The 24,625-nt window shown below is 51.1% G+C and overlaps 6 protein-coding genes across 6 annotated transcripts; 4 read left to right on the plus strand and 2 right to left on the minus strand.

Annotated features, from left to right (window-relative positions):
* Nucleotides 1–120: 120 nt before the first annotated feature.
* On the minus strand, nucleotides 121–2,376 carry A1O5_10459 (uncharacterized protein; the record flags this gene model as incomplete). Its single annotated transcript, XM_007751035.1, has 1 exon — nucleotides 121–2,376. One exon carries the CDS (start codon nucleotides 2,374–2,376, stop codon nucleotides 121–123), a length of 2,256 nt encoding a protein of 751 aa, XP_007749225.1.
* A 2,084-nt stretch (nucleotides 2,377–4,460) lies between these two features.
* Nucleotides 4,461–5,837, plus strand: A1O5_10460 (uncharacterized protein; the record flags this gene model as incomplete). Its single annotated transcript, XM_007751036.1, has 1 exon — nucleotides 4,461–5,837. One exon carries the CDS (start codon nucleotides 4,461–4,463, stop codon nucleotides 5,835–5,837), a length of 1,377 nt encoding a protein of 458 aa, XP_007749226.1.
* A 1,043-nt stretch (nucleotides 5,838–6,880) lies between these two features.
* A1O5_10461 (uncharacterized protein) lies at nucleotides 6,881–13,299 on the plus strand (the record flags this gene model as incomplete). Its single annotated transcript, XM_007751037.1, has 2 exons — nucleotides 6,881–12,340; nucleotides 12,397–13,299. The coding sequence occupies 2 exons, from the start codon at nucleotides 6,881–6,883 to the stop codon at nucleotides 13,297–13,299; spliced, it is 6,363 nt and encodes a 2,120-aa protein (XP_007749227.1).
* Nucleotides 13,300–15,501: 2,202 nt separating this feature from the next.
* Nucleotides 15,502–15,882, plus strand: A1O5_10462 (uncharacterized protein; the record flags this gene model as incomplete). The annotated part of the gene is made up of 1 exon (XM_007751038.1): nucleotides 15,502–15,882. The coding sequence occupies one exon, from the start codon at nucleotides 15,502–15,504 to the stop codon at nucleotides 15,880–15,882; it is 381 nt and encodes a 126-aa protein (XP_007749228.1).
* Nucleotides 15,883–17,737: 1,855 nt separating this feature from the next.
* A1O5_10463 (uncharacterized protein) lies at nucleotides 17,738–19,825 on the plus strand (the record flags this gene model as incomplete). The annotated part of the gene is made up of 1 exon (XM_007751039.1): nucleotides 17,738–19,825. One exon carries the CDS (start codon nucleotides 17,738–17,740, stop codon nucleotides 19,823–19,825), a length of 2,088 nt encoding a protein of 695 aa, XP_007749229.1.
* Nucleotides 19,826–21,815: 1,990 nt separating this feature from the next.
* A1O5_10464 (uncharacterized protein) lies at nucleotides 21,816–23,012 on the minus strand (the record flags this gene model as incomplete). The annotated part of the gene is made up of 1 exon (XM_007751040.1): nucleotides 21,816–23,012. The coding sequence occupies one exon, from the start codon at nucleotides 23,010–23,012 to the stop codon at nucleotides 21,816–21,818; it is 1,197 nt and encodes a 398-aa protein (XP_007749230.1).
* Between the last annotated feature and the right edge of the window lie 1,613 nt (nucleotides 23,013–24,625).

The following is a 24,625-nucleotide window of genomic DNA, read 5'->3' on the forward strand; positions in this document are numbered from 1 at the left end:
ACGCCGTCCAGCATGCGCTTCGTTCATGAAAACAAAGTAAAAGGCAGAACCTGGCTCGAAGAGGAGTCTCACGAACAAGAAAATGGTCCCAAAAGAGAAGAACGTGAGGCGAGGACCGGATCAATAAATGTCGACCCTTAGGAACCTCTCTTCCTTGCACCGTTCCGTGAGAATTGGATCCATCCCATCGTCATCATCACCGTCATCGCCGTCAGCCTCGGCCTCGGTGTCGTCTCGCCGAGGTGGAACCTTGACCTCTGTCTTCTCGCGGACACAATCGTCGAAATAGCCCTCAATATCCAAGCCGACATTTCTCATGACGGCCAACATCGCGCGGACGTTCAACCTGATGGCCTCAACCGGAGACTCGGCGTTCATGAGATACCTCGTCAGGTTTGGGAAGAGGACGCCGAAATCCGACTGTGACAAGTGTGCGGTGTTGGGGACTAGGTAGAGGTGAGGATCTAAGGGAGATGGCGTATTGGGGTTCGGAGCGACGGAAAGTTTGGGGAGGTCTAATGGGAGCAGTGAGAAAGGGGAGAAGGATAGGTTGAATTTGTCAGGGTCGTCATCGTTCACGGAGGTGGTAGTGGCGTTGACGTTGGAGACCGAGGTTGTGCTGGAGACGCTGTCGCAAGTGGGCGACGGTGAGGAAGTGCGGCTGGGTTGTGCGGATGAGGCCGGTGTTGACAATGAGGATGTCGAGTCCGACGGCGAGGCGGTCGAGGAGGTTGTGACGTCGCTGGATGTGGATGATCGAGATGCTGAGGCGATTTCCGGATCTGCCTCCGCCTCTGCCGCTTCGTCTACTTGTGAATCCAGCTCGATGCTTCCAGATAATATGTCGTCGTCGTCATCTTCTGGCTCTGAGTCTGGCAGTGGCTGCCTGACCGCTTCACTCAGTGAATCTTGGTCGATTTCTCTCCCCACATCTATGTCAATGCCTTGCGCTTCTAACCCTCCTCCCCTCCATGCTTCAAACCCGCTACGTCTGTTTGTCATCATCTTGCCCAATGGAAACTCATCTCCAGGCGTCGCGAAAGGCGTTATGAACAGCTCATCTCCATCATCTGATTCTAGATCTACACCCCGATTCGCTTCAAATCCTCGACGTGAGGTGGTCTCTGGCTCTTGTGCATCTGAAGGAACCTTGTCTCCAGGCGTTGCCACAAGCTGCGGTTCCGACTTCTGCTGAGGCTTGGAGGATCTAGCAGCTTCGCGTTTCTCCAGCGTGTATATGGCCTCGGGGGGGCTTGCGGACAGCGTGGCCTTCATCCGGTTCAGCAGTTCGGGCCATTTGTAGAATTCGGAAGAAATGATTGCGACGACGTTCGTGGGGGGGTGATTTTCCCTGTCGGTCGTTTTGCGGTGGTAACATGGCAGAGGCTTTTCCCAGAGCCATTTAGTCAATCCGGCCCGCAAAGGCATGGCCCACAGGTCGAGCAAGATGACGGGTGACTCTGGTGTGATTTGCCTGACCAGCTCACCGTCATCGGCCGGCTTGTAGAGAGGACGCCAGTCCAAGTCATTTTCGAACTCGGTACCTTTGAGCGAGGGTAGGAATTCGTGATAATAGACTGATTTAACAAACTGGACAGTGGTACAGGCACCGAAAGAGTGGCCTGCCCACGTTACGCGGCCAGGTCGCAGATCAAGAGCGTCTTTTAATGACGGGCCCGCCTTCGATTTGCTCCGCGCCGCAGCATAGTTGGAGAAGGTCACGCCGCTATTGAAATTTGTCAGGACGGTGAATAACTGTTCCAGCTCCCACAGCCGTATCCTCAGCTGCGCGTTGCGAGCATTGAGGACTTTGGTGGTGGGAGCGTGAGGGTGTCTTTGATAGGGGATTGTGGTGGATTTGCGCCCGTCAGCTGAGCGGATCGGGGAAACAGGGGCGCTGCCATCGCGATGCTCGGGGGCCGCACACACAATCCCAAAACTGGCCAAAGCAGTGCACACTGCGCTGTAGGCATTGAAATTCCCTCCCAACCCATGGGAAAAGATTACCAGAGGATACCCAGAGGACGCCTCCCTCGGTAATAGTGGTGCGTCTGCTATTGCTGGGATGTTGGTCATATTGATCAAAAACGGTATGAGTGAGATGAGCGATGAGACTCGAGGGCCGGCCCCGAGAAAAGTCGCATATGCCTGGTTCCATTCTCGTTGCGGTGTTGGGAGCCAGGGAACTGACGTCTTTGATTTTGCTTTTGGTGTTGTGGGATAAAACAGGCGAAACTTGATGGTTGTGATTTTGCGCTCCGGGATTGGCGACGACGAGGGAATTTCAGAGACAGGAATCTCCCATTCGGTGGTGCCGACTTTGTGTGGCCCAAAGGGTTCAGGAAGAGCTGGGACCGGGCTCAGTCGTGGAATCATGATGACCTGGTAGTCTCGTTCTTTCCCCTTTTTCCTCCCTCCCTGAAGATCGCACTTGAGGAAGTAGCAAGTGGTCTCGTGCCTGGGGTCTGGACGGCAATTTTGTGTGAAAATGACTGTGCATCCAGGCCACCGCGAAGGACTCTAGTATTTACACAGAAGTCTATCGATAGCTAACAGGAAGAGTGGATTCCCTCGTGTTATTGTAAGGTTTGAAGCTCAGTGAGAAGGTGGAACTTTGAGGATAGGAGTAAAGGCACGGAGCTAGTGAAACGCCTCATGATGATGGAACATGGGGGTCGAAATTGTCATTTTATATCAAAGTGGCTTTGTGGCTACCACTCGCGTGCTCACCTGCTTTGTTCTGCGAAAGATTTTCTCATCCGAGCGAAGCTGATAGGCAGGCACAGTTGCCAGCAGCGGATGGCGAATGGTATGGCTGGTACATGTTGGAAGATGGAAGGGCGATGTGGTACCTTGTAATAGTTGATGTCATTGGGGAGACTTGGGCTGCAGTGGTGGCATCCACTGGGAGTCTGAAGGACATGGAAGAGTTCGGGGAATTGGATGGAACCGGCAAAGTCAGCGTGGCGACCAGAACCGCCAGTACCAAGGAATTGGAGGGAATTTTCAATTGAGCGAGCCAGCCACATGAACCTTGGGAAGCACAACCTTTTGGGGCACCCGAGAAAAAGAAAAAAGGATCCCACACGATTGTTCCAAGGCACCCGGGCACCTTGCGTGCAGGCACCCAGGCGCAAAGATGCAAGTATTATTACCGAGTACGGAGCAGTTGTTACTTGTTTTGTGTGAGTGGGTGCTCGGAGTCGTCGGCCATGGCAGTGATACTGTGCCTATGGGTCCAGGCACCAGTACCTCGTAGGTAGCTCGCGAGCTGGGTAGGCAGCAGGCACATCCTCTTCTCACTTTGCTCTCACTTTTGGTCACTGCTCACCACCCATCCCCACCACCAATGCTGTCAACCACCCGCGTTGACCATGATGACGGTTGATTGTTCTCGACTCTTCTCTACCATGTACACTGTACAAGTATTCTACTTCTCATACCTGTTCCCCCCCCGCAATCGATCAACACGACCGAGTCCTTCACAACGAAGCCAGTGACACATCCCGATCGAGAATTCACGCGACGCTCAGAAAGAATGACGCAGTCTGGTCCACAGTCGCGGTGGCCAGACCACACGCCCCGGTGCGGACCGTCCATCACCACAATCAATCAAATCTGTCTTTGGGGGCTGGGAAAATCATCCTGCGCGGACTGCATAAAGCCTCCATACGGCAAAAGCACAAATGTCACTGCATGAACCATAGAGCTCGTCCCTTATCAATATAATTACCGACGGTTTGATGAGGCAAGATTGCAAGCATGCACTCAGCTCATCTAGGCTCCGAGTATCCATTCGCGTCAACGTTCCGGAACGGATGATAATAACATCGCGCTTCTCCAAAGGATTTGGGGAACCCAAGAAAAAAACACCAACACGAGGAATATGGCGCGTATCAGTCACGAAATGCAGCCAGTTATGCACGAAATATGCACCTCAGGTCCAGCCTCCTGCTTCACCGACTCCGGCGACCTATGATCACGTCGTTGTCCTCCATCGCGCTCTCACGACCGTGCCATAATCGCGATATAGCTCCTACAAACCATATGCACCCGATGTTATCTTGTCCTCCAAATCCACAACGGACTGGAATTGTCCCCCTTTGGTGCCCCTAGGCAAACCTCTAATTATATGTCTTTCCATCTGTCACCCATTTTCAATTCCAGATGGTAAGTTCCTGTCCATTTTCACAATCTTTTCTGCCTGGGTTGCCTTGCTCTCGAGATCTTACAATTGCCATTCTGCTGTCGTCGGTTGATCTCGGGGCAGGTGTTACAATTGTGGCAATGAGGTAGCTCTACTCTCTCCCTCTCTCCTTGTTGGTTCCAGATTCTCCACTCTTGTCCTTTCAATTGACATTTCTAAACCTGCATGTCCTCATACATACCGTACAAATTGGTCTGTACGGCGGCCACCAAGGAAAACTTGACACGCTTTCTAGCTATGGTCCACACCAGAAATGTCTTCAACAGCATTCGCCGCATTCTGGCGGACCGACCTTGCCCGCGAGTGCTTCTTGTCTCATTTGCAAAAGGATGATTTGCTGTCCCTACGACTCGTCAACAAAGCCTTCGCCGACGACATTGCTCCCACGCTCTTCAAGAATCTGGACATCCATTTCAATACAAACACATTCTCGCGCAGGTCGCGCATGTTTGCATTGAATAGGATTGGTCACCATGTGCGAGGCCTTTCTTTCATCATGCCACACCATTCCGACACCTTCCTGCCTCCACTGCTCATGCCAGGAACTCTGGAGGAAGTCACCTTCATCTACGAACCCCGGATCAACAATTCAAGACCGCACTCCTCTTCTAGTTCGTCCTCCTCCGCGTCCTCCTCAGCTTCCAAATATGGCTCCTGGGAGACGAATGACCTTCTGGTCAAGCAATATCCTCCTTTATTTCATGCAGCCACCAATGTGGACTCATTCTTTCATGCACTTAGCTCAATGCCGAGCTTACAGCATCTTCAAATCTCTTGCCCTGGTCAACCCGTAAGCCAGAGATACCGAAAAGATATTGTCGACTATGCTCTGATTTCGCTAAGGCTGGCGGTGGAAGCTGCCAAACCAAGTCAGCTAGAATCGTTGACGCTGGCGCCAATACATCCTGCAGCAGTATTCCACATGCGTCCTCACCTGAGCATCGGGTCATCCCCAGCCTCCTCTCGGGTCTGGAAGCGCATCAAGTCTCTGAACATTGAAATGGACGGCTTCGAGTATGGTCGTGACCACCCGTCAGACCATCTGAAGATTCTCCATAGCTACCTGCAGACGTTCCAGGCTCTGGAGCACTTGAAGTTCCAGTGGCTCGGTATCAAGGGGCCCTGTCCCCTCGCTCTTCACACAGAGCCTTGCACATCACGCCCAACATCTCTAGACTGTTCAAAGGCGTGCCCAAATGCTAGTACGAGATCATCATGCAGACCTCTCAGGTTTCGGCACTTGAAGTCTATGCGTCTTAGCAACGCGAGCCTGGATGCTGTTCAAGCTTCTGGCTTTATCATGTCTCATCGAAAAGTCCTGCACGAATTCCAGTTCGACCGATGCCATTTGAGATCTGGGACCTGGGATGATGCCTTGGCTCCATTGACTCGCATCGTCGGAAACGACAGCTGGAAGCAGAAACAAGAGGAAGTAATGGATGTGCCAATCATGCTGAGTCCGCTCGATGAGAAGACCGAAATGGATTGTGTCCAAGATCACCTATGGGATGATGTCTTCCGCAAGAGCAAGGGTCTTCAAACTCTCCGAAAAGTTAGCCTCAAGACCAAAGTGCTGCTTCCGGAACAAGTAAGGCGACTATTGAGAAATGCCAGGGTTGCGTGGCATTAAAAGGGCCAGTGACACCATTCTTGCAATGTGGTGGGCGAGTTTACGATATTATGTCCTCACGATCCATTTCAAAATGCATCGGTTTACCGCCAGCTCTGGCTACTGTTCCCAGAGTGGTGTATGTATTCTACTGAGATAGCAGAATTGATACAACATTCATTTCCAGGGAAAATGCTAACCAGTTCCAAGGATTAACTTGAGTGAGTGATGGGTGGCCTTAGAAGAATCGGATCCCCGTTAAGCTGAAAGAGTGCTCGTACTAGAGGAATTGTGCGTGCTATGAATCAGAAACAGTAATTCGATTGCCTTTGGCTGACGTGTTTCTTCCTAACGTGGGTCACACTGGCTGAATGTGAGGATTCTGCGAGTTGGTAGAGGGCTGGACCCCTGAAAATAGTACCACGGGTCCCGGGAGTTAGGGAACTGGACGAGTCTGCCTTGGGGGCTTCAGCCTCGATCCCACCAGGCCCAACAGTTCAATGCTGCGTCCTTCGGTGGCCAGGTAAGTGGCTTTGGTGGCTAGTTAGTGGCCCTTGTTTCAAAATTTAGAGGCCCTTTTTCGGCTAGTTAAGTGCCCTGGTGGTTTAGGGCACATCAAGGCACAACAAAGGAACCGCCGCGCGTCCAGCCTTAGGCCGGGAACCGTCCTGCCGCATCAGCGCTTTGCGTTTCAACACCCAGAACTTGCGCATGCGGTTTGCTGTCGCTGTCTCCCGCAAAGAATGAACGATCACAACCTCATCTACCCTGTTCTCGCCCTGCCATTTCACTTCCGACCTTTGCGCAATATAGATCATATCATTCGCTCGTTTAATCTCTGACGGTTGCGTTGCGTGCAGTTTCCTCCGCTCATCCTAAAGGCATTGCTGTCGCAATTGCGCTCGCGCAACTTCGTTCTTCCCTTCTGGACTCAAACCAGGGGCATCACTCTGTGCAGAATAGCGGGCACAATTCAGTCCTCGAACGCCATCGCAATGTTGCGCTGTGTCCTGAGATAGCATGTACTTTCGACAGCCTACTCGTTCTAGGGTCACAATACAACCATGTCCTCTCGCGACAAGACTCCCCCTAAGGCGACCGGCCCACAGTCGATACCTCTTCGAGATCTCTCAAGACCTCCCGATGGCGGATCAGACGAAACTGATATCTCAATCAGCGCAGTGTTAGGCCACAAGCAGAGACATAGTCGCACCAGGTCCTTGCTAGTCGGACGTCGGACCCCCAATTACGCTCGATTGGATGACGAGGAGTCACCAGCAAGAGGAGGGCCTTCAGAAACTGTTGGAATTTCTGTGGGAGGAGGGAGTGGTAGGGAATCCCCCCTCGAAGATGTAGGGGGGTTTGCAGTGGCGACGGTCGGATTAGATCTTCAGCTACCTTCAACGCCGCCCAGTGTTGGGTTACGACGACCGAGCATTATCACTACGCATGCTGATGGGGACCTTCATGAAGTGGAAAGTCCCTTCTCGCCTCCAGACTCCGATACCACTCCCCTGACGACTTCGCGCCACCTGCCGTCCTCTCTTAAGACATCTAGCTCCATATCCAGAGGCCAGAGGCATGATAGACAAGGAAAAGGGTCAAGCGTTCACTGGACGGATGGTGAATCCCCTTCCGTCATACGTGGGCGCAATTCGCGCCTCGGGGACGATCTCCCAACTCTCGATACAAGCGCTGGAATGCATCGCAAATTGAGTTCTGCGAGTGGGATCAGTCGTCTGACTTCCACTCAAGGCGACTCTGGTGAAAGATCGAGGTCTTTGTCGCCATCTCCGTCCCCAATGGCAAGGGCAAACTCCATGCTGCGAGAGATCTCACAACGTGTGGTCAACCTGAGTAATGATTCCGATATGGTCGAGCAGAGTATCCGGCGTAAGTCTTCTATACGGCAACACAGGCGCCCAAGTACCTCTGCCCATCCTTTGCCTAATATCCAAGACGAAGAAGGAGCACAACCCCAGCAAGCCCCTCTGGAGAAGGCCCCGTCAGCCGAAGTTTTTACTGAAGCCTTCACCCCAATAACCCCAGTTTACCACCCGAATCCGCTGGTCGGCAAAACCTGGGGTATTTTTGGGTCAGAGAACCCCCTCCGCAAGTGGCTGTGTGAAATCCTCGTCCATCCCTTGACCGAACCCACCATTTTGGCTCTGATCGTCGCCCAGACCGTGTTACTGGCCGTCAACGCTGCATCCGATGCTGTTTACCTACAGACTCGGACAAAGCGATGGGGACGCACTAGTTTTGACTACGCCATCTTCGGGTTGTTTGTGATCTATACTCTGGAACTCATTGCCCGAACTATTGTGTCCGGATTCATCTCGAATCCTCTGGAGTTCAGCACGATAAATCGATCTGTCGGCTTCAAGAAGGCTGTTCTTCAAAAGGCTCACATTCTATTCGCTCCCCAGGAAGCTCGAGAGACGCCAATGATGGTCAATGATGCACCCACCCAGCCATCAATTGTTCGCACCTTCACAGGAGTCCCCGATCCTGGAGGTCCAGGCCATACAAAGCAGCAACAAAGAATACGTTTGGCCCGTCGCGCCTTTCTACGACATTCCTTCAATCGACTCGACTTTGTCGCAGTTGTTTCCTATTGGATCTCTTTCGTAATGCAGATCAGCGGCGTTGAAAATTCGAGTCACGTTTATGTCTTCAATATGCTCAGCTGCCTCCGAATTCTACGTCTACTGGGCCTTACCGCCGGGACATCAATCATCCTACGAAGTCTGAAGAAAGCAGCCCCTCTCCTAGTTCACGTTGCCTTTCTCATAGGCTTCTTTTGGTTGATATTTGGCATCGTTGGTGTGCAAAGCTTCAAATCAAGCCTCCGGCGTACCTGTGTCTGGGTTGGGAATGACGGTTCCGGTCAAAACTACAGCCTCAATATCGCGCCCGACAACATTCAGTTTTGTGGGGGCTACCTCGATGCTGTGACAGGAGAAGCGATGCCGTGGCTTAAAGGCGACGGCTCGAATGGAACGGGTAGCTCTAAAGGATATATCTGCCCGCAAGGCTCCTTGTGCGTCGAAGGGTTCAGTGGCCCCTACAACGGCACAGTCAGCTTCGACAATATCGGCCAGTCGCTCGAGCTCGTTTTTGTGATAATCAGCTCCAACACCTTTTCCGATCTCCTTTACTATCTTACGGACTCGGATTACCTTGCTGCAGCACTATTCTTTGCAGCTGGCATTGTCGTTCTGAGCTTGTGGCTTGTCAACTTGTTGGTCGCAGTTATCACATCGTCATTCCAGATCATCCGCGAGGAGAGCAGGCAAAGCGCATTCACAGCTGAACACATTGATGCACCACTCTTCGATGACGATCAAAGGGCGAAACGGAGCCAGTTGAAGAAGTTTTATGATAAAACCCATCCCTTTTGGGTTCTCATCATTGTCTTCGACCTGATCGTCCAAAGTCTGCGTAGTGCAAGCATGGGCGACAGCCGCGAGACTTTTATCATGGACTGCGAGACGGTTGTCACATTCCTTCTGCTTCTGGAGATCATCATGCGCTTCTTATGTGACTGGAGACGTTTCTTCCATGGGAAAAGGAACTGCGTTGATCTTTTGCTCGCTATCGTCACTACAGCCATGCAAATTCCAGTGATTCGCAACTCTGGTCAGCCATACGCGTGGCTCTCAGCATTTCAAATTGCCCGTATTTATCGAGTCGTCCTCGCAGTCAGGGTCACAAGAGAACTAGTCATGGTTGTGTTTGGCAATATTGTCGGTCTCTTGAACCTGATCTTGTTTGTATTCCTCTTCACTTTCCTGGCCGCCATCCTCGCCTCGCAACTATTCAGAGGGGATATTCCAGCAGCAGATGCCGGTGGTGTCGTGATTGGTGTGACATTCTTCGACATCTGGAACTCCTTCCTAGGAATGTACCAAGTCTTTTCGAGTGAGAATTGGACTACTCTGATGTACAATGCTACCCAATTCAACAACATCTGGGACACGGCGTGGCTGAGTGCCGTTTTTTTCATCCTCTGGTTCGTGGTGTCAAACTTGATTGTGTTGAACATGTTTATTGCTGTCATCCAAGAGAGTTTTGACGTGTCTGAGGATGAGAAACGTTTGCAACAGGTGAAGGCCTTTTTGAAGCAGAAAGAAATGACTGGTTCGGCTTCTGGGAACCTTTCACTCGCCGCAGTCTTCAAGATGGGACGTGAATCAATCAGACACCGGGATGCTCTGGAATACGGCTCAGCAACAGTTGAACAGCTCCTCAAGGAGGCTGTGGTGAAGGACTTCCTGGATGAACAAGACGAGGGCCTTGCAAGGAGGACGACATCAATGCACCTCGACGAAATGCCAACCGTCAAACCTGGCTTTTTGTCCAAGTACTGGGGCAAGATAACTGGTTTTTACGGTCAAGGAGAACCGAATCCGTTCTATTCGAGCGCAAAAATCAGTCGAGCAAACGAGGATTTTGACCCAAGAGCTGTGGCAAAAAGAGTGGTCATGACAACCGAGAACCGTCGACGTGCACAACGCCAGTATTTGCAAAAACACCCGAAGTACAACGTGTCACTGTACATCTTCAAGCCAGACAATCCGGTGAGAAAGCTGTGTCAATACCTAGTCGGTCCGGGGCGAGGAACTGAGCGCGTGGAGGGCGTCTCGCCTTACAGACCTGCTTGGTACGCCTTCTCCGCCTTCACATATGCTGCTATCGTCGCGATGGTCATATTAGCCTGCATCACCACGCCCTTGTATCAACGTGATTACTACTTGAACAATACGTTGAGCATCACTAATTGGTTTGTCTGGACTGATTTGGGTTTCGCAATACTCTTCACAGTCGAAGCGATCATCAAAATCATTGCGGATGGACTCTTTTTCACGCCACACGCCTACTTTCGAAGTGTCTGGGGCTTCATTGACGGTGTTGTCCTCATTACGCTTTGGATCAACGTTAGCACTGCTATGCTCCGCGATGACGGTGTTTCTCGAGCTGTCGGGGCCTTCAAAGCGCTAAGGGCTTTACGCTTACTCAACATTAGTGACACTGCACGAGAGACGTTTTACTCGGTTATCATTGTTGGTGGATACAAAGTCCTTGCAGCCGCGTTTGTTTCCATGAGCTTGCTGATTCCGTTCGCCATTCTGGGAGTAAATCTATTTAATGGCAAGATGCAGGCTTGCAATGATGGCAATTTCGGTTACAATGCCTTGAGCAATTGCGTGGGAGAGTACAACTCTACGCCCTTCAACTGGCCTGTACTGGCTCCCAGGCAGGTTGCGAACCCGTGGTTCGACTTCGACGACTTCGGCAGTGCTTTATTCATCCTTTTCCAGATCGTCTCTCAAGAAGGTTGGGTCAATGTGATGTGGTCCGGGACCAGTATCACTGGCACGGGATTACAACCACAGCCATTTGCTGCGCAGGGAAATGCAGTCTATTTTATCATATTCAATTTGTTAGGCGCAGTTTTTGTCTTGACCCTGTTCATCTCTGTGTTCATGCGAAATTACACAGAGCAGACAGGGGTCGCCTTCTTGACGGCAGAACAACGGTCCTGGCTGGAACTGCGGAAACTCTTGAAGCAGATCTCACCTTCCAAGCGATCTCTCGGTGAGCAGACCAACAAATGGAAGAAATGGTGCTATGACCTATCGATCCAGAAACGGGGCAAATGGCAAAGGTTCATCACCACGGTATTGATCCTCCACCTAATTCTTCTCACCATCGACTTTTATCCTGAGCCAGCGTGGTGGGAAACTGTGCGGGAATACATTTTTCTTGGGTTTACGATTGTGCTGATCGCCAATATCATAATCAGGATAATTGGCCTCTCATGGAATCGATTTCGACGGAGCTCATGGGATATCTACTCGATCCTTGCAGTATCAGGAATCTTCATCATGTCCCTGATCTCCCTGTCGAAGGTCAACAGCGGAAGTTTCCAACAGCTCCGCAAACTTTTCCTCGTCTCAGTCACGTTTCTCCTTATCCCGCGGAACAACCAGCTCGACCAGCTTTTCAAGACCGCCGCCGCTTCGCTCCCACTGATCGCCAATCTGCTTGCAACATGGTTCGTTTTGTTCCTAGTCTACGCGATTGCCTTCACCCAAGCGTTCGGTCTCACTCGTTTTGGACAAAATGAGAGTAACAATGTCAACTTCCGCACCGTCCCGAAGGCCCTCATCCTGCTGTTTCGGACCAGTATCGGGGAAGGGTGGAATCAAATCATGGAAGATTTTGCTGGTCTTGAACCACCTTTCTGCGTAAGGGAAAACAGTTTCTTCGCGAGCGACTGTGGCAGCCCCGCCTGGGCCAGGTCTCTTTTCATCTCGTGGAACATTATCAGCATGTACATTTTCGTGTCTCTGTTTGTCTCGATGATTTTCGAGAGCTTTTCCTATGTCTATCAGCAGAGCAGTGGGATGTCCATCGTGAGTCGAGATGAGATTCGACGCTTCAAACAAGCCTGGGCAGAGTTCGATCCAAATGGGACGGGTTTCATTTCGAAGGAGCAATTCCCTCGGCTTTTAGGGGTAGGTTTGATTCGATGACGCTTTTGTCTGTTTTGCTCTTACTGACAACGGAGCAGGAACTCTCCGGTATCTGGCAGATGCGAATCTACGATGGTGACTTCACCGTGGGAGCAATCAAAGAGGACTGCTCAGTTCAGCCAGGTGACCCTGTCAAACCAGCAGGGAGAATAGTAGACGGCATGGATCTCGACAAGTTGGCCGAACGTACTAACCAAATTCCCATTGCAGAGATTCGGCAGAGACGTGCACGGATCAACGTGTTCTATCAAGAGGTGATGTTAACCGCGGATCCGGACCGTGGGATTCCATTCACAGCGGTGCTTTTCCTGTTGACGCACTACAATGTGATCACAGATTCTCGAAGTCTGCGATTGGAAGAGTTTCTTCGGCGGCGAGCCCGTCTTCAAAGAGTTCAGGAAAGTATCCGCAGAAACACCGTGGTCGGCTTCTTCGACACCTTACATTGGTCTCGAAAGTTTCAGAAAGCGGTCGAAAGGCGAAGAAGTTCCCGCCTGGTGGCGCCGCCTTCCATTCCTGTTCCTGAGATCTTTATCGAGGATCCAGATGACAATATGGAAGGGAGTAGCGGCACGGAGCCACGCGATTTCACCACAAGCACGCCTTCGTACACTCCAAAAAAACAGTCAGTGAACCTACCACCCATCGATACATCCATGCCTCCTTCGGGTTCTTTGCGAAGCGCGTCACCGGTGGAATTTGACGGCTCGCCTCGAGGCAGCCCAATACGGGTGAGATTGGGATCAGTGGATACTAGCTATCATGGAGCAACGAGATCTTCTCCAACGACACCGACGCTTGACCACAGTCGACACAGCAGTAATGCCAGCGGGCTAGATGGGCAAGGCATGATGGAAAGCTTTGACAACTCGGCATGGGGTGAGAGTATCCGCAGAAGCTTCACCACTAGGAGAATACGGAGCAACAGCACCCGCGGATGAGTGAGTGATGGTCACACACCTTGCTCGGCACGAATGTTTCACGACGACGAACGACCAGAGTCTTTTTGATTTCATTTCTTCATTTGTGAATATTAAGATGGAACGAGGTGAATAATGATACTGGTGTTCGGAATGAAAATAGAGGAGCATAGCGAGGGCGTTTTTCCACCTCCGATGTGACGAAATGAGATTGGGGCGGATAACTGAAAACAATGTGCGAATTATACATTGGCACCCAGTCGTCAATGTACATCATACACATTACATGGATTATGAGAAGTCCAGCGAAGTGAAGTTGACGACAACTCTGTGCCTACCCAGCACGATCTTGAGATGACATATCTGTGGAATGACTTTTTGTATGGAGCATTAGTCTATGGCCCTGCAGGGTCCTGCTGATCCCCCAGGAACCGCTTGATCGCCCTTCTCGTATTGGTAATTGTGGTTAATTTCACACCCTGGTTCCTTCATTGGAGCTGATGATTACGATCGTCTACATACATACCGAAGTAAGTACTCCTCGCAGGTGGATGATCATCATGTGACAGAGGGCAAATGTTGGCTTCGCTAGGGTGCCCGGTACATGCCTTCCTGCTGCCAGTTTCGTGTTGCCCATGACCGAGTGACATTGTCTAACAGTTCTGAATCAGAAGGCTCTACTTGGTACTAAAATGGTGACACAGAGCACAAAATGCCACAACGGCATTCCTATAAACCGAGCTTCATCCTGCCCCTTCAGCCCCCTCTATCTTCTCCCTTTATGCCGAGGCGTGCGTAGGTACTGGGTAGGCGAGACCAAAACGCCTCTCACCTGACACCAATCATCCTGAGGCTGCTAGACCCAGGCTTGAGCTCGGTTGTCTGCCCCTGAAACGCCTCTACGACACCCCATCGCGTCTTTTAGATGAGATGAGCCAAGCGGATCAAACCTTGGCTTGCCTTGGCTCCGTATCGAAATGGTCTTGTGCATGTTCGGCATGAGTGTCAGCCGCGTCAAGCAAAGCCAAAACACGCCCCAGTGGCTGCTCGACCCTGGCTCAGGGTTGTTCAGGGTCACCAGAGGGGTCGCGGATCCCTGGTAGGTGGAGCGCTGCATCGACTGCGGGAACTGACCGCGCCCATCGTCAGGGAGATCGGGAGGCACATTGGGGGGGGGGCTTGTTCACTCTCCGAAGCTTCCTCAGCAACTGTGCAACTATCTCGGATCACTGCTGCACCATCAGTCCCCAGTCTCTGCTTTTGTGTCAGGAACCAGTCGGATATCAAAGGGGGGAGGATGATCAGACGAGACCAGGGGGTTCTCTCCTAGGTACCGAGTAAGTACCTAGTACTCTCCATACCTTGTCATGCCCTTCGCGAACTTGACAAGCTCCAAGACACTCGCGTTTTGACATGGAGCTTGTTTCCTTTGCATATCCTGATGGGTTTCTACCTTCCCCCACCTTTCCTTTCAAAGAATTTTCAGGAGCCATCCCAACCAGCCAGGTCCATGCTATGCCCATGACAGGAGTCGTGACATGTTCCTGCCCGCCTGGTTCCCACAAGGTTTCTGGGCCGAAACTATTGTCTGCATATCTACAGATAGTTCACAAATGAGGGGCTGTCACTGCAGGGAAGCAGTTGGCCCATGCGGAGGGTGGCTTGATGAGCCGTTCCTATACATACATACTGCCTTGCTCCGAACGGCCCGACGCATATATTTTTTGATTTCGACGAATTCTCTCACGGGAATAATGTCTCATTGACCTCTTCAGCTTCCCCTCATTTCCAACCTTTTTTGTATATTGTATCAATTCTTTCCTTCTACTTCTACTTCGATACATTCGTTGATATTGCCCGTAGTTCACCAGGGCAGCTGGGACAGAACCCCTTGGCAACTCTATACATTGACCACATTTCCCAGCTCCAAAAAGAGCTCGACCTGCTGGCCAAGGTCGCTAGAGGCAAGAAAGCGCTTCTTACTCTTGGGACGCGGAGAAGGGAACCCAGAAATCCGACATCTACTTATTGAATACCTCCAGGAAGATGGCAGTTGCACAGTTAGTCTCTCTCTTCGAGGCTCTGAACGAAGAAGAATCATCAATTAAACCAATCTCCAGCAGCTTTCGAAATCACACTTCGTCGAAAGTCCGTCTACATCTCCACACCATCTTCAGCCACAATCCTCTACACCGATCGTCAGCAAAGAGCCCATCAAGCACAATGACGTCGTCCTCGTCCTCGTCCTCGTCCACGCCCTCTTCATCCGTCAGATCCTCGCCCAGCACCTACTTTGGCAGCTTTGCAGGCCGACAACGAGCACCTACCAACGACGATGGTTCTGCCACCCTCTCCCCCGTTTCACCTCTGTCGACCCACAATATCCGTCGCCAACCGTCAGCAATCGACCTGGCCCTCGAAGCAGAACGATACGCCGACGAAGTTGAAATCATAGGACTGGGGCTATTGGAGCCCAGACCCAGAGCGAACACCACCGCTTCAACAACGTCCTCCACCCAGTGCTCGATGATGGAATTTATGAATGAGACCATGCAAACGCCGGTGGTGCTGGACGGCATATTCGAGGTCATGGAACGCGCATGAACATTACCCTTTGGATACGTGGGGGGACACTGAAGAGGCAAGTCGTATCAGTGTGACTGCTCCCACGAGTCTTTACCATTTTCACGGGGGACCTTGGTCAATTGAACGCATCTGTTACAGTTCTTGGGGGGGGTTTTTTTGGTGTACAACGAATGTTATGATGTATGTGAATGAGTTAGGGAAACGTCCTCTTGGTTGATTTTGGACGGCAGCTAGGGATTGGTGGCAGTGAGGAACAGGAGGTCATGTACTTTACGATACCACTTATAGCGAGCTAATACAGAGGCACAAAGAGCGATCTTGGATTCAAGGGAAAACCCCTTCTGCTTATTGTGTGAATCAACGTCTTTCAGCAATTTTGGTCAGCACCCACCTAGCGGCTCAACTGTAGCATGTAGGGGGCACGGCAGGTTCCCAGAAAACGTTGGGAAGGGTGGTCTTCTAGTCAGCAACTGTCCATGTTCCCATTCCTCCGCGTTAGTGCACCGTGTGTTTGGGCCTGGTAGAAAATGTTGTGCCCTGATCGTTTTCCCACAAGGGTCTTTTTATCGAAGCCGAAGACGTCAGCGCGCCATCGCTACAACTACCAAGACGGACGCAGCAGTCCATGTAGGTTTTTGCCACAGCAGGAAACTCTCAACTACTTACACGGGCTTAAGTACGTGTGGTATTTGCTAGAGTTATGGCTGAGTCAAGTGTCTAGGGCTGTTCTGGATGACTCGTCACTCGGAGTGTAGCCTTCCAGCTTACCTAAAGGCTGTAAAACCAGCAAGTTTGTCAGATTTGGATCCTCAACAGATCCTCTAGGAATCCGCCCGGAGACAGGTGGCCATCAGGGTAGAAAGGGTGTTACGGACGTACCTAGCCTAGAGAGCCCAGACAGCAGGACTTCTGTATGGTGGAAGGGCGTCTGACTCCGGGCCTCGGTCCACAGCAGCGAACAATGATTACTATTCATCATGTCGAACCATGACTTCTTCCAGCCTAGCCTCGATTTCAGCCAGCTGCACATGGATGACGGCAACTGCCCGAACGAGCAAGAACCGCATCTTCAAGGCATCTGGCTCCCTTCCAGCCCTTCCGGTGATGGCTCGGGGATCAGGCCATGCTATCATCAGCTTGAGAGACGGCTCTTGGTTCGACAAAGGCGGACTGCAGGTATTACGGCCTTCCGCTCAGCCTACTTGAGCCTGTTTTATAGGGAGGAGAAGACGTGTGGCCTTGGATCCCTGGCCACATGTCATGTCGTATACCTGTCTCGACCCCCGTGGGACCGTGGGAATCTGACTAATTTGGCGGGCCTTGCGGTTCAGGCGTGTTAAAGCAGCAATCCTGAAGAAGGGCGGTTAGTATTACAAGCTCCTTCTCGCTGTTTGGGACCTGCCTCTCGAGAGACTCCACGCATCGACTCTCGACAGCTGCCCACCCGACGGTGTGTGGACACAGTCAATTCTGCAGAACATTGACTCTTATAGACAGAGAGGAGAGGAGAGAGAGAGAGAGAGAGAGGGAGAGGGAGGGAGGGAAAAAACATCCTACGGACCATTGATAACAGATCAAGGGGCAGATATTCAAGCCTGGATATCGGAATCGATTGATCAAGGAGGAAGATAGCCAACCATACATCTCCCCCTTTGCTCTTTCTGGAAATTTTCAGCACGGCATTCCCGTTGCTCGGGCCAGACAAAACATCTACAGAGACCAAAACCCCGTGGTTGACCGTGGTGGGCATCCTTGTTGGTCATTGGAAGACAACCCCAGACCGTCAACTGGCACCATCTCAGCCTTCCCAAGCCCTGTCTTCTGTCAGGTTCAGTAATCAGCTCGGCGCAAACAGTGCTTTCGAATCGAGACCATGTCCGTCGCAATGCACGCATTCAGAAAAGCACAGTTTGGCGACCGGACATATTCATCCCTTCAATCACTCCTCGATGACCCCGCACAGATCTTCATGCCGTCCAACACGATTGAGCGTCCTGTCGGTGGGGATCTCGAGATATTGTCGGCCTCGCGATACCCCCAGGGACTCATGCAGCCTTACGAGGACATGGAACAGAATCCACGCAAGCGGAAGGCAACAACGTCGTCGAACCATCTCTATGGAGGCATTGTCTTGACTGGCGCTCCAAGCGACAGTAATGTTTCATCCTCTGGAGAACAGGACCAACCCTCAATCCAAAAGAAATCAAAGTCGACAAAGCGTTCATCGGCAAATGATGGAGATGATCAAGGGGCCGAAAAGAAGCAAAGGGGTCGACCTAGACTCGACACGCATGATGAAACGGCAGCCGATCGTCGGCGGACGCAGATTCGGCTAGCACAGAGAGCATACCGTCATCGCAAGGAAACCACCATCTCGGCTCTAAAGCAAAAGGTCACTGATCTCCAAATCACCATTGAGCATATGAACAAGACCTTTCTGACCTTACATGACAACATGGTCGACGCCGGGATCTTGGCCTCGCACTACTCGCTAGGTCGGCAGCTTCAGGCAGCCACCGAAGAGTTCGTCGCACTGTCCAAGATAGCATCACCTGAATCAGACGACGAAGAGGAGGCCATTGCGAAAATCACCAAAGGCAGTGATGGGAAACCATCCTCCGAATCAGGTGAGCGCAACAGACGATCTAGTGTCCAGCTGGACGCAAAGACCTTGTCACGGCCGGCAGCAACCAAGACTGATAATGTGCGTCGGGCGATTGGTTTTGACCAGAGCTCCACCGACGCAGAAGCAGATGTGGAAGAGGTTCCTTTCATAGGCAGAGAAGACAACTCGTTGCTCGCGCTCTCAGAGACTGCGTGGTCAACGGACAATTCTAATCTCCACGGTCTGAACGATTTCATATCCTTCAACGCCGCCATCCCCGATGTCGTCCTGTTCGATGACCCCGATGAAAAACTCGTCATTGAACGCCCTCTCAAGCCCGCTCATCAGCCCGAGGGATCCTACACTTACAGCTTCCAAGAGACTACCTTTGCACGCCGCCTACACAGAATGTGTCTCGAACGCGCTTTCCGCAACCTCACCAACCCGCATGTTGACCCGGAATACATTAAGCGGGCCTTCCGCTTCACATTCTGCTTCTCAAACCGGAAACGGATGCTGCAACGATTCCAAGAAATGCTCAAGCGCAAAGCCGGCGAGTCTTTGGAAAACTGGAACGTGCCCTTTTTCCACATTGGCGGGGCGGGGACGCATTTCCCTCGCCATGACGAGGAAGGAAACCCCATTTACCCGCCTAACATGATCAGTCCCACAAGAGCATTCGGGCCCCAGCCTTACGTCCAAGTCGAGACTCCACGAATGGAGACGTCAGTGCAGGAGATGCTCGAGAACATTGGCTTCGGCGGGGTTTGGTTCGACAGTCACGATGTCGAAGAGTATCTGAAGACCAAAGGAATATACCTCGACGGGCAGAGCAGCTTTATTGAGGTCGATTCCAGTGTCCTCCCAATAGTCAGAGCATCCATTTCTACCAGCGACGGGACCTCGAGTTCAGATCGCAGTCCGCTCGAAGCGACGCTGCGCACTCCCAGCCCGCTGCTGGGCGCCGAAGGCCTGACCGACCCTATCACCGACCCATTCATCGCGCGTGAACTAGGCGAGATGTTCGCCCGACCAGGCACGTTATTCCCGTCTGCCACCTCCAGCGCCGTGACCAACAACAACAATGGCAACAATAACAGTGGCAGTTCCGCTTTCCAGAACCCTGCTGTCAAGTCTGCGGGTGATCCGTGGGCCGACTTCGCAGCACTCAACCCGACTTCCTCACCGTCTACGTTCTCTGATCTCCTAGGCAGAAGACAGAATCCTCTGACCTTTGACGTCGAGATGTTTCTCGAGCGCATGATTCATGGGAGCGCCTGCTTAGGCCGGGCCCCCGGGTTCAGAAAGGACACGATCGACCAGGCTCTTGTGATGAGTTTGCAGGAGGGTTTTTGAGAACCTGAGAGCTGGGGAATAGAAAAAGACCGTGGAGCAAAAACGATCAATGTGGGTGCGGCCCCCGGGGTGGCCAGAACTCCACGACAGATTCCTCTCGCCCCTTCATTCTTCACATTATAAAATAGTTATTGTGATATCAAACGTGACGACGGGCTTGGGTTAGGACACGAGTCAAAATTTAAGGTCACTATGCAGGCGTTTTTCCTTTTTTCCTCCTTCTGATAGTCTTTCTATTGAACGAAAGAAAAGGAATAATTAAGTAATTGCACCAAATTCAATTTTGGTCACTAAATAATTACATTCAAACTCTCCGATGTACTACAGAGCGGTCTTTGTCCGAGTTCTCACAGGGTATTTTAGTACTGTACAAGATGCGCGCTTATATTCATCAACGACACTTTGGCGATTGACTGCTGAGTCTTCAATCCTGAGTCTGAGCCAGGCAATATATACACCTACACACACACAGAGAGAGAGAGAGAGAGAGAGGACATAGGTACGTACCTGCATAGCAAGACATGTACATGACGGATCTCTTCCCCGGGGGAAATGTATCTTCCCTTAGTGTGACTGTCGTTACATTTATCTTTGATCTACGTGCCTATACCGACTAGCCAATTCTGCATGTCGACTGTATATGTATATGTGTACTAAATGTGGGGAGGAGAGGGGAAGAGGGGTAGGAGGGGGTTTGCATGTACAGTAACTACATAATGCGTAACGATACGCGATGATAAGATCAATAAGTCAATGTAAATAGGATCCAAAGACTTGAAAATCAAGAAAAAGAAAGCAAGATAGAATCATGGGGAAAATAAGGTAGAAAGGAAATGAAAGGGAAGGAAAGGGAAAGAAAAGACAGAGATAAGAATCAGTAGAGCGCCACCACAAGTAAATGAATAAATTTCACCGAGTGGTTTGTTGAATAGTTGCGTACCGGAACGAGGCTTTGATGCTAGAGCCGGCGGTACTCTGTAACGATATACACAAATAAACCCGCGCGCCTTAGTGGTGATATCGTTGTCCGATCCCCCGTCTTCATCACCGTTTCTCCTCGCTGTTACCATCTGTCTTGCTCACTCGCTCGTGCTAGGGGAACGGCTGGTTTAAACTACCAGGTGCTATTTTTGTACTACTGGCGCGAAGGACGGGGCCTTGGAGGGAAAAAAAGGGGAGGCAGAGGTTGGGGGAACCAGCATATGTAGCTCGTGATAGGCGATAGTCTAGCTCTAATTATCGCGACATCGTATTATGATTTCATGTTTTTGTTTAGAAATCACGATGAGGATAAAGAGCGGGGGACGGGGGTTGAGCGATATCGATGTGGGTGTGGATGTGAATGTGGATACATTGTATGGAAGTAGCCACGGGCGGGGCCAGCGACGGGCACCACAGGGACGGGGCGGCGACAGCGATGGTGACAGCGATTGCGACACCAAGAACCTTGATTTGCATTTCGTGGTTCATTTGTGCAGACTATGCCTCATCATTCATTTCCCCCCAGCCACCGGTCTAGATTTTGGCCAGTCTAGTCTGCTTGCTTGCCCGTCCGCTGAGACTTGCATGCCGTTGCGCCTACTCCCATCCCCCTAGTAGTACATTAGATTCATCTCCCGGGCGAGGTGTCGCGCAAAACGCCGTCGTTACTCCTTCATTCGTAGCGTCCGTGGGGTCAAAGATACATAACAACGCCGCCCAACCCTTCCTGATACCGAGGATCCAATCTAAAACCCCAATCAAAACGTATTCTCTTCGCCTTTTTCTTTTGGATCGTCTTTTCTTGTACATCATCGCGGCTATTTCTTGAGTTTTTTTGACATATCGTTGAGTGTAGTATCCCTTTTGGCGTCTGAGTACAGCCCCATGTGACTGACATATGTGCTTTGGCGCATCTCGCAATCCGGTCCACGACAACGCCCTCCCAGATCTCACATCTCTAGATTCTGCGTGTTCGACAGGAGTCGTTCAGACGCCGAGGCAAGCTCTTCTATCCCTCTCTTCTCCTTCTTCGTCTGGTCTTAACACCTGGTTTCCACAAAATTCCTCGACAATTTTCTTCTCCACATTGGCACTTAATCAAATCCTCCGAAGGCTTCTCGTCATCGGCGCTGCCGTCGGGTCGATAGTCGATACGTATCTCCACGCCAGCTTTGATATCCTTGATGGCGAAGAAGGCAAGGTCGTACACCCTCTTGTCCTTTCTGTGGCTCTGCACAGGGAAACACCAGGCATTTGCATTGCAGCTGTGATTGGCAAATCGCATGGCTCCTCCGAAGTACATGCCGTCGACGTGGTTGAACTTGTAATTCAAGTCGTCGTTGAACCAGTCCAGCGTGTAGATATAGCTAGGTTGGTGCTCTTCAGCAGCATCTTCTCGAATCTCCAATTCTGTTTCGGTCACAACCTCCCCCAAGTACCGTTCGATGAACTGTCCTTTGACAATGTCCTTCGACGAGCGGACTCCGAAGCCGCATTTCTCAGTCTGGAAGATTTCGAGAGGAACAGTGCGACCCTTGCACACGACACGATTCCAGCAATCATCACCGCACCGGCAATGCTCGTTGCATTCCGTTATTTCGTGGCGGCCTTCCCCATGTGGAATAATACCTCGAGCAATATACTCGTCCGAGAGAACAACAATGCCATCGGGTCGGCGAACGTAGACTTCGACCTGTTTTTCATCTCCTTTAGATCCCTTCGTGAAGCATTTACATGTGGATAAGGCGCAATCTGTGCAATCGCAGCCGGAGTTCGTCGAGGGTGGTGCACTCTTGACTTTGGAGCCAATAATGTATCGATCGATGAACTGAAACTTCCCAGGAAGTCGTGTGTCGTTTAAGTCGTAGGAAACAGTGAGAGGTGGGTTTGATACTTCTTCGAAGGGCCTGGTGAGGATATCTCGCGCAGTTCGCGCCGGATGGATGAGACTCTTTCTGAGATTGACTCGATCAAAGGACTGGGAGAGAGATTCGATCTCCAATTTGATGCTAGCGCGTTCAGCTGCCTTCTTCTTCTTCTTTGATGCTGCACTCTGCATGAACTTGAGGTCATCTTTGATGCTAAAAACCTCTGAGAAGCCAGTTGTTCCGAAAAGTCGCTCGACCAGCTCTGGCTTCTCGTGGGCCAGCTTCGTAGATTGCTTGAGCTGGACAAAAATCGAATCCTTTTCAGCTTTAAGTTGCATTTTGGACTTTGGTAAGGGACCTTGAAACTGTCTGAGACTCTTACTTGGGGAGGGGACCACAACTTCAATCGACGGCAGACCTCCATGTCTCTGCTTTGAGGCAACCACCTGGGACGCCGGAGTTGGCTGCGGAATCTCGATCGAGAACTTGATTGAGGAGGAAGAACCCCGATCTGCAGTATCCTTTCTTTGGCTTGTCAGTAATCCCTCACTTTGATTTGCCGTCACGGACAGGCCATCATCGGATCGAGAAAGACTCCTTGGCCGGTCGATATCCGTTCGGTGTGACTGTGTGCCATTGACTCTTGACTTTGAGAATGACGGTGTACGCTCCGCAGGCTGTCTGGCCCCCCGGATTTTCTTGGGCAACTGGCTGGCATCGGGCTCTGATTTCGCGCCATTCCGGGTGGGAAGGGACGTTGTTGACGGCTGGCGTCCGCGAACGGTTTTGGGAGGCGGGGAATCATCTATGAGCTCTATCACATTCTCATTTGACCACGAATGTTTTGTGAATTTTGTCGATGACGAGCGATTTGGTGGGCGCGTCGCTGATACATCGCGTTGTGGCACGCGTGACGGAGCCCATGCGAGGGAAGTCACGTGTCGACGAGTCTTAGCGTTCTCTGATTGTGAACGCGACTGCGAGAGTAGAATAGGTTTCGCGTCACTTTCTGCTGGCGTATGGGACTTTTGACGCTTAGCATGAGGGATTGAAGGCAACTGTAGCGGTCAGCACGCGAATAGTCGAGGTGGGCAATGGGTGGGAGAGAGAGCGAGGCCAGCGTAGCTGGCGGTGAATGCAGTCAAAAGAAAGGCGGGCCACATGAAGGAGACTCACTTCGTCCTCAGAGTCGGATTCCTCGATCACGACTCTCTTGTCTTTCTGAGTGTAGTTTAAGAATGTTAGTTTATTTTTCAAATACCGTTCGCCGTTAGGACATAGGTGGCAGAGGAGCTCGGCTTCCCCTAAACGGTAGGGAGAGTTCCACGCTTTAACGATGCTATACCGACATTGAGGGATGCAACGCTGAATGCATTAAGATGGACGTAAAATGACAGGCAAGGGATCCAAGAAGTAAACAAAGATGAAAGAAAAAGAGAGCGCAACATACCACATGATCGTTGGTCTGGTCGAATCTTCGTTTATTAGCACTGACAGCCGCGAGCGTAACGGGCATTGCCATAGCCACGGCCATCCACATACACCGTGAAGCTGCCTTATAAAGTTGCTAATGTCGAGCTTTCGACGTTCATTCGTGAATTGCGTCTAAAACCAAGTCTAAGGGAGGTCGAATAAGGCGTGTTTTGTGAGACCGTGGAAAGTTAGTATGTTAAAAAGAGAAGAATGTTGAATTCCTAGCGAAAATAGGATAGAAGGAAAGCCAGGTGCCAAGAAAAACCTTGGCGCTAAACTTGGTATAGAAGACCAGGAATATTATATTAAATCCTGTCAACTTATCTTTTATTTACTATCGGCTATTAAAGAGATAACGAAAGTAGCTAAGAGCTTTCAAATGGTGCGGCGATGATGAAACAATTAAATGATCTTTCAAACAAGAGGAAAATAAAAATGTTGTCGCGCAACTTATGGCCACAACCCTTATGACTTCGAC

This window comes from Cladophialophora psammophila, assembly GCF_000585535.1.
Source record: "Cladophialophora psammophila CBS 110553 chromosome Unknown aczJe-supercont1.20, whole genome shotgun sequence".
In the NCBI taxonomy this organism is placed as follows: Eukaryota; Fungi; Ascomycota; class Eurotiomycetes; order Chaetothyriales; family Herpotrichiellaceae; genus Cladophialophora; species Cladophialophora psammophila.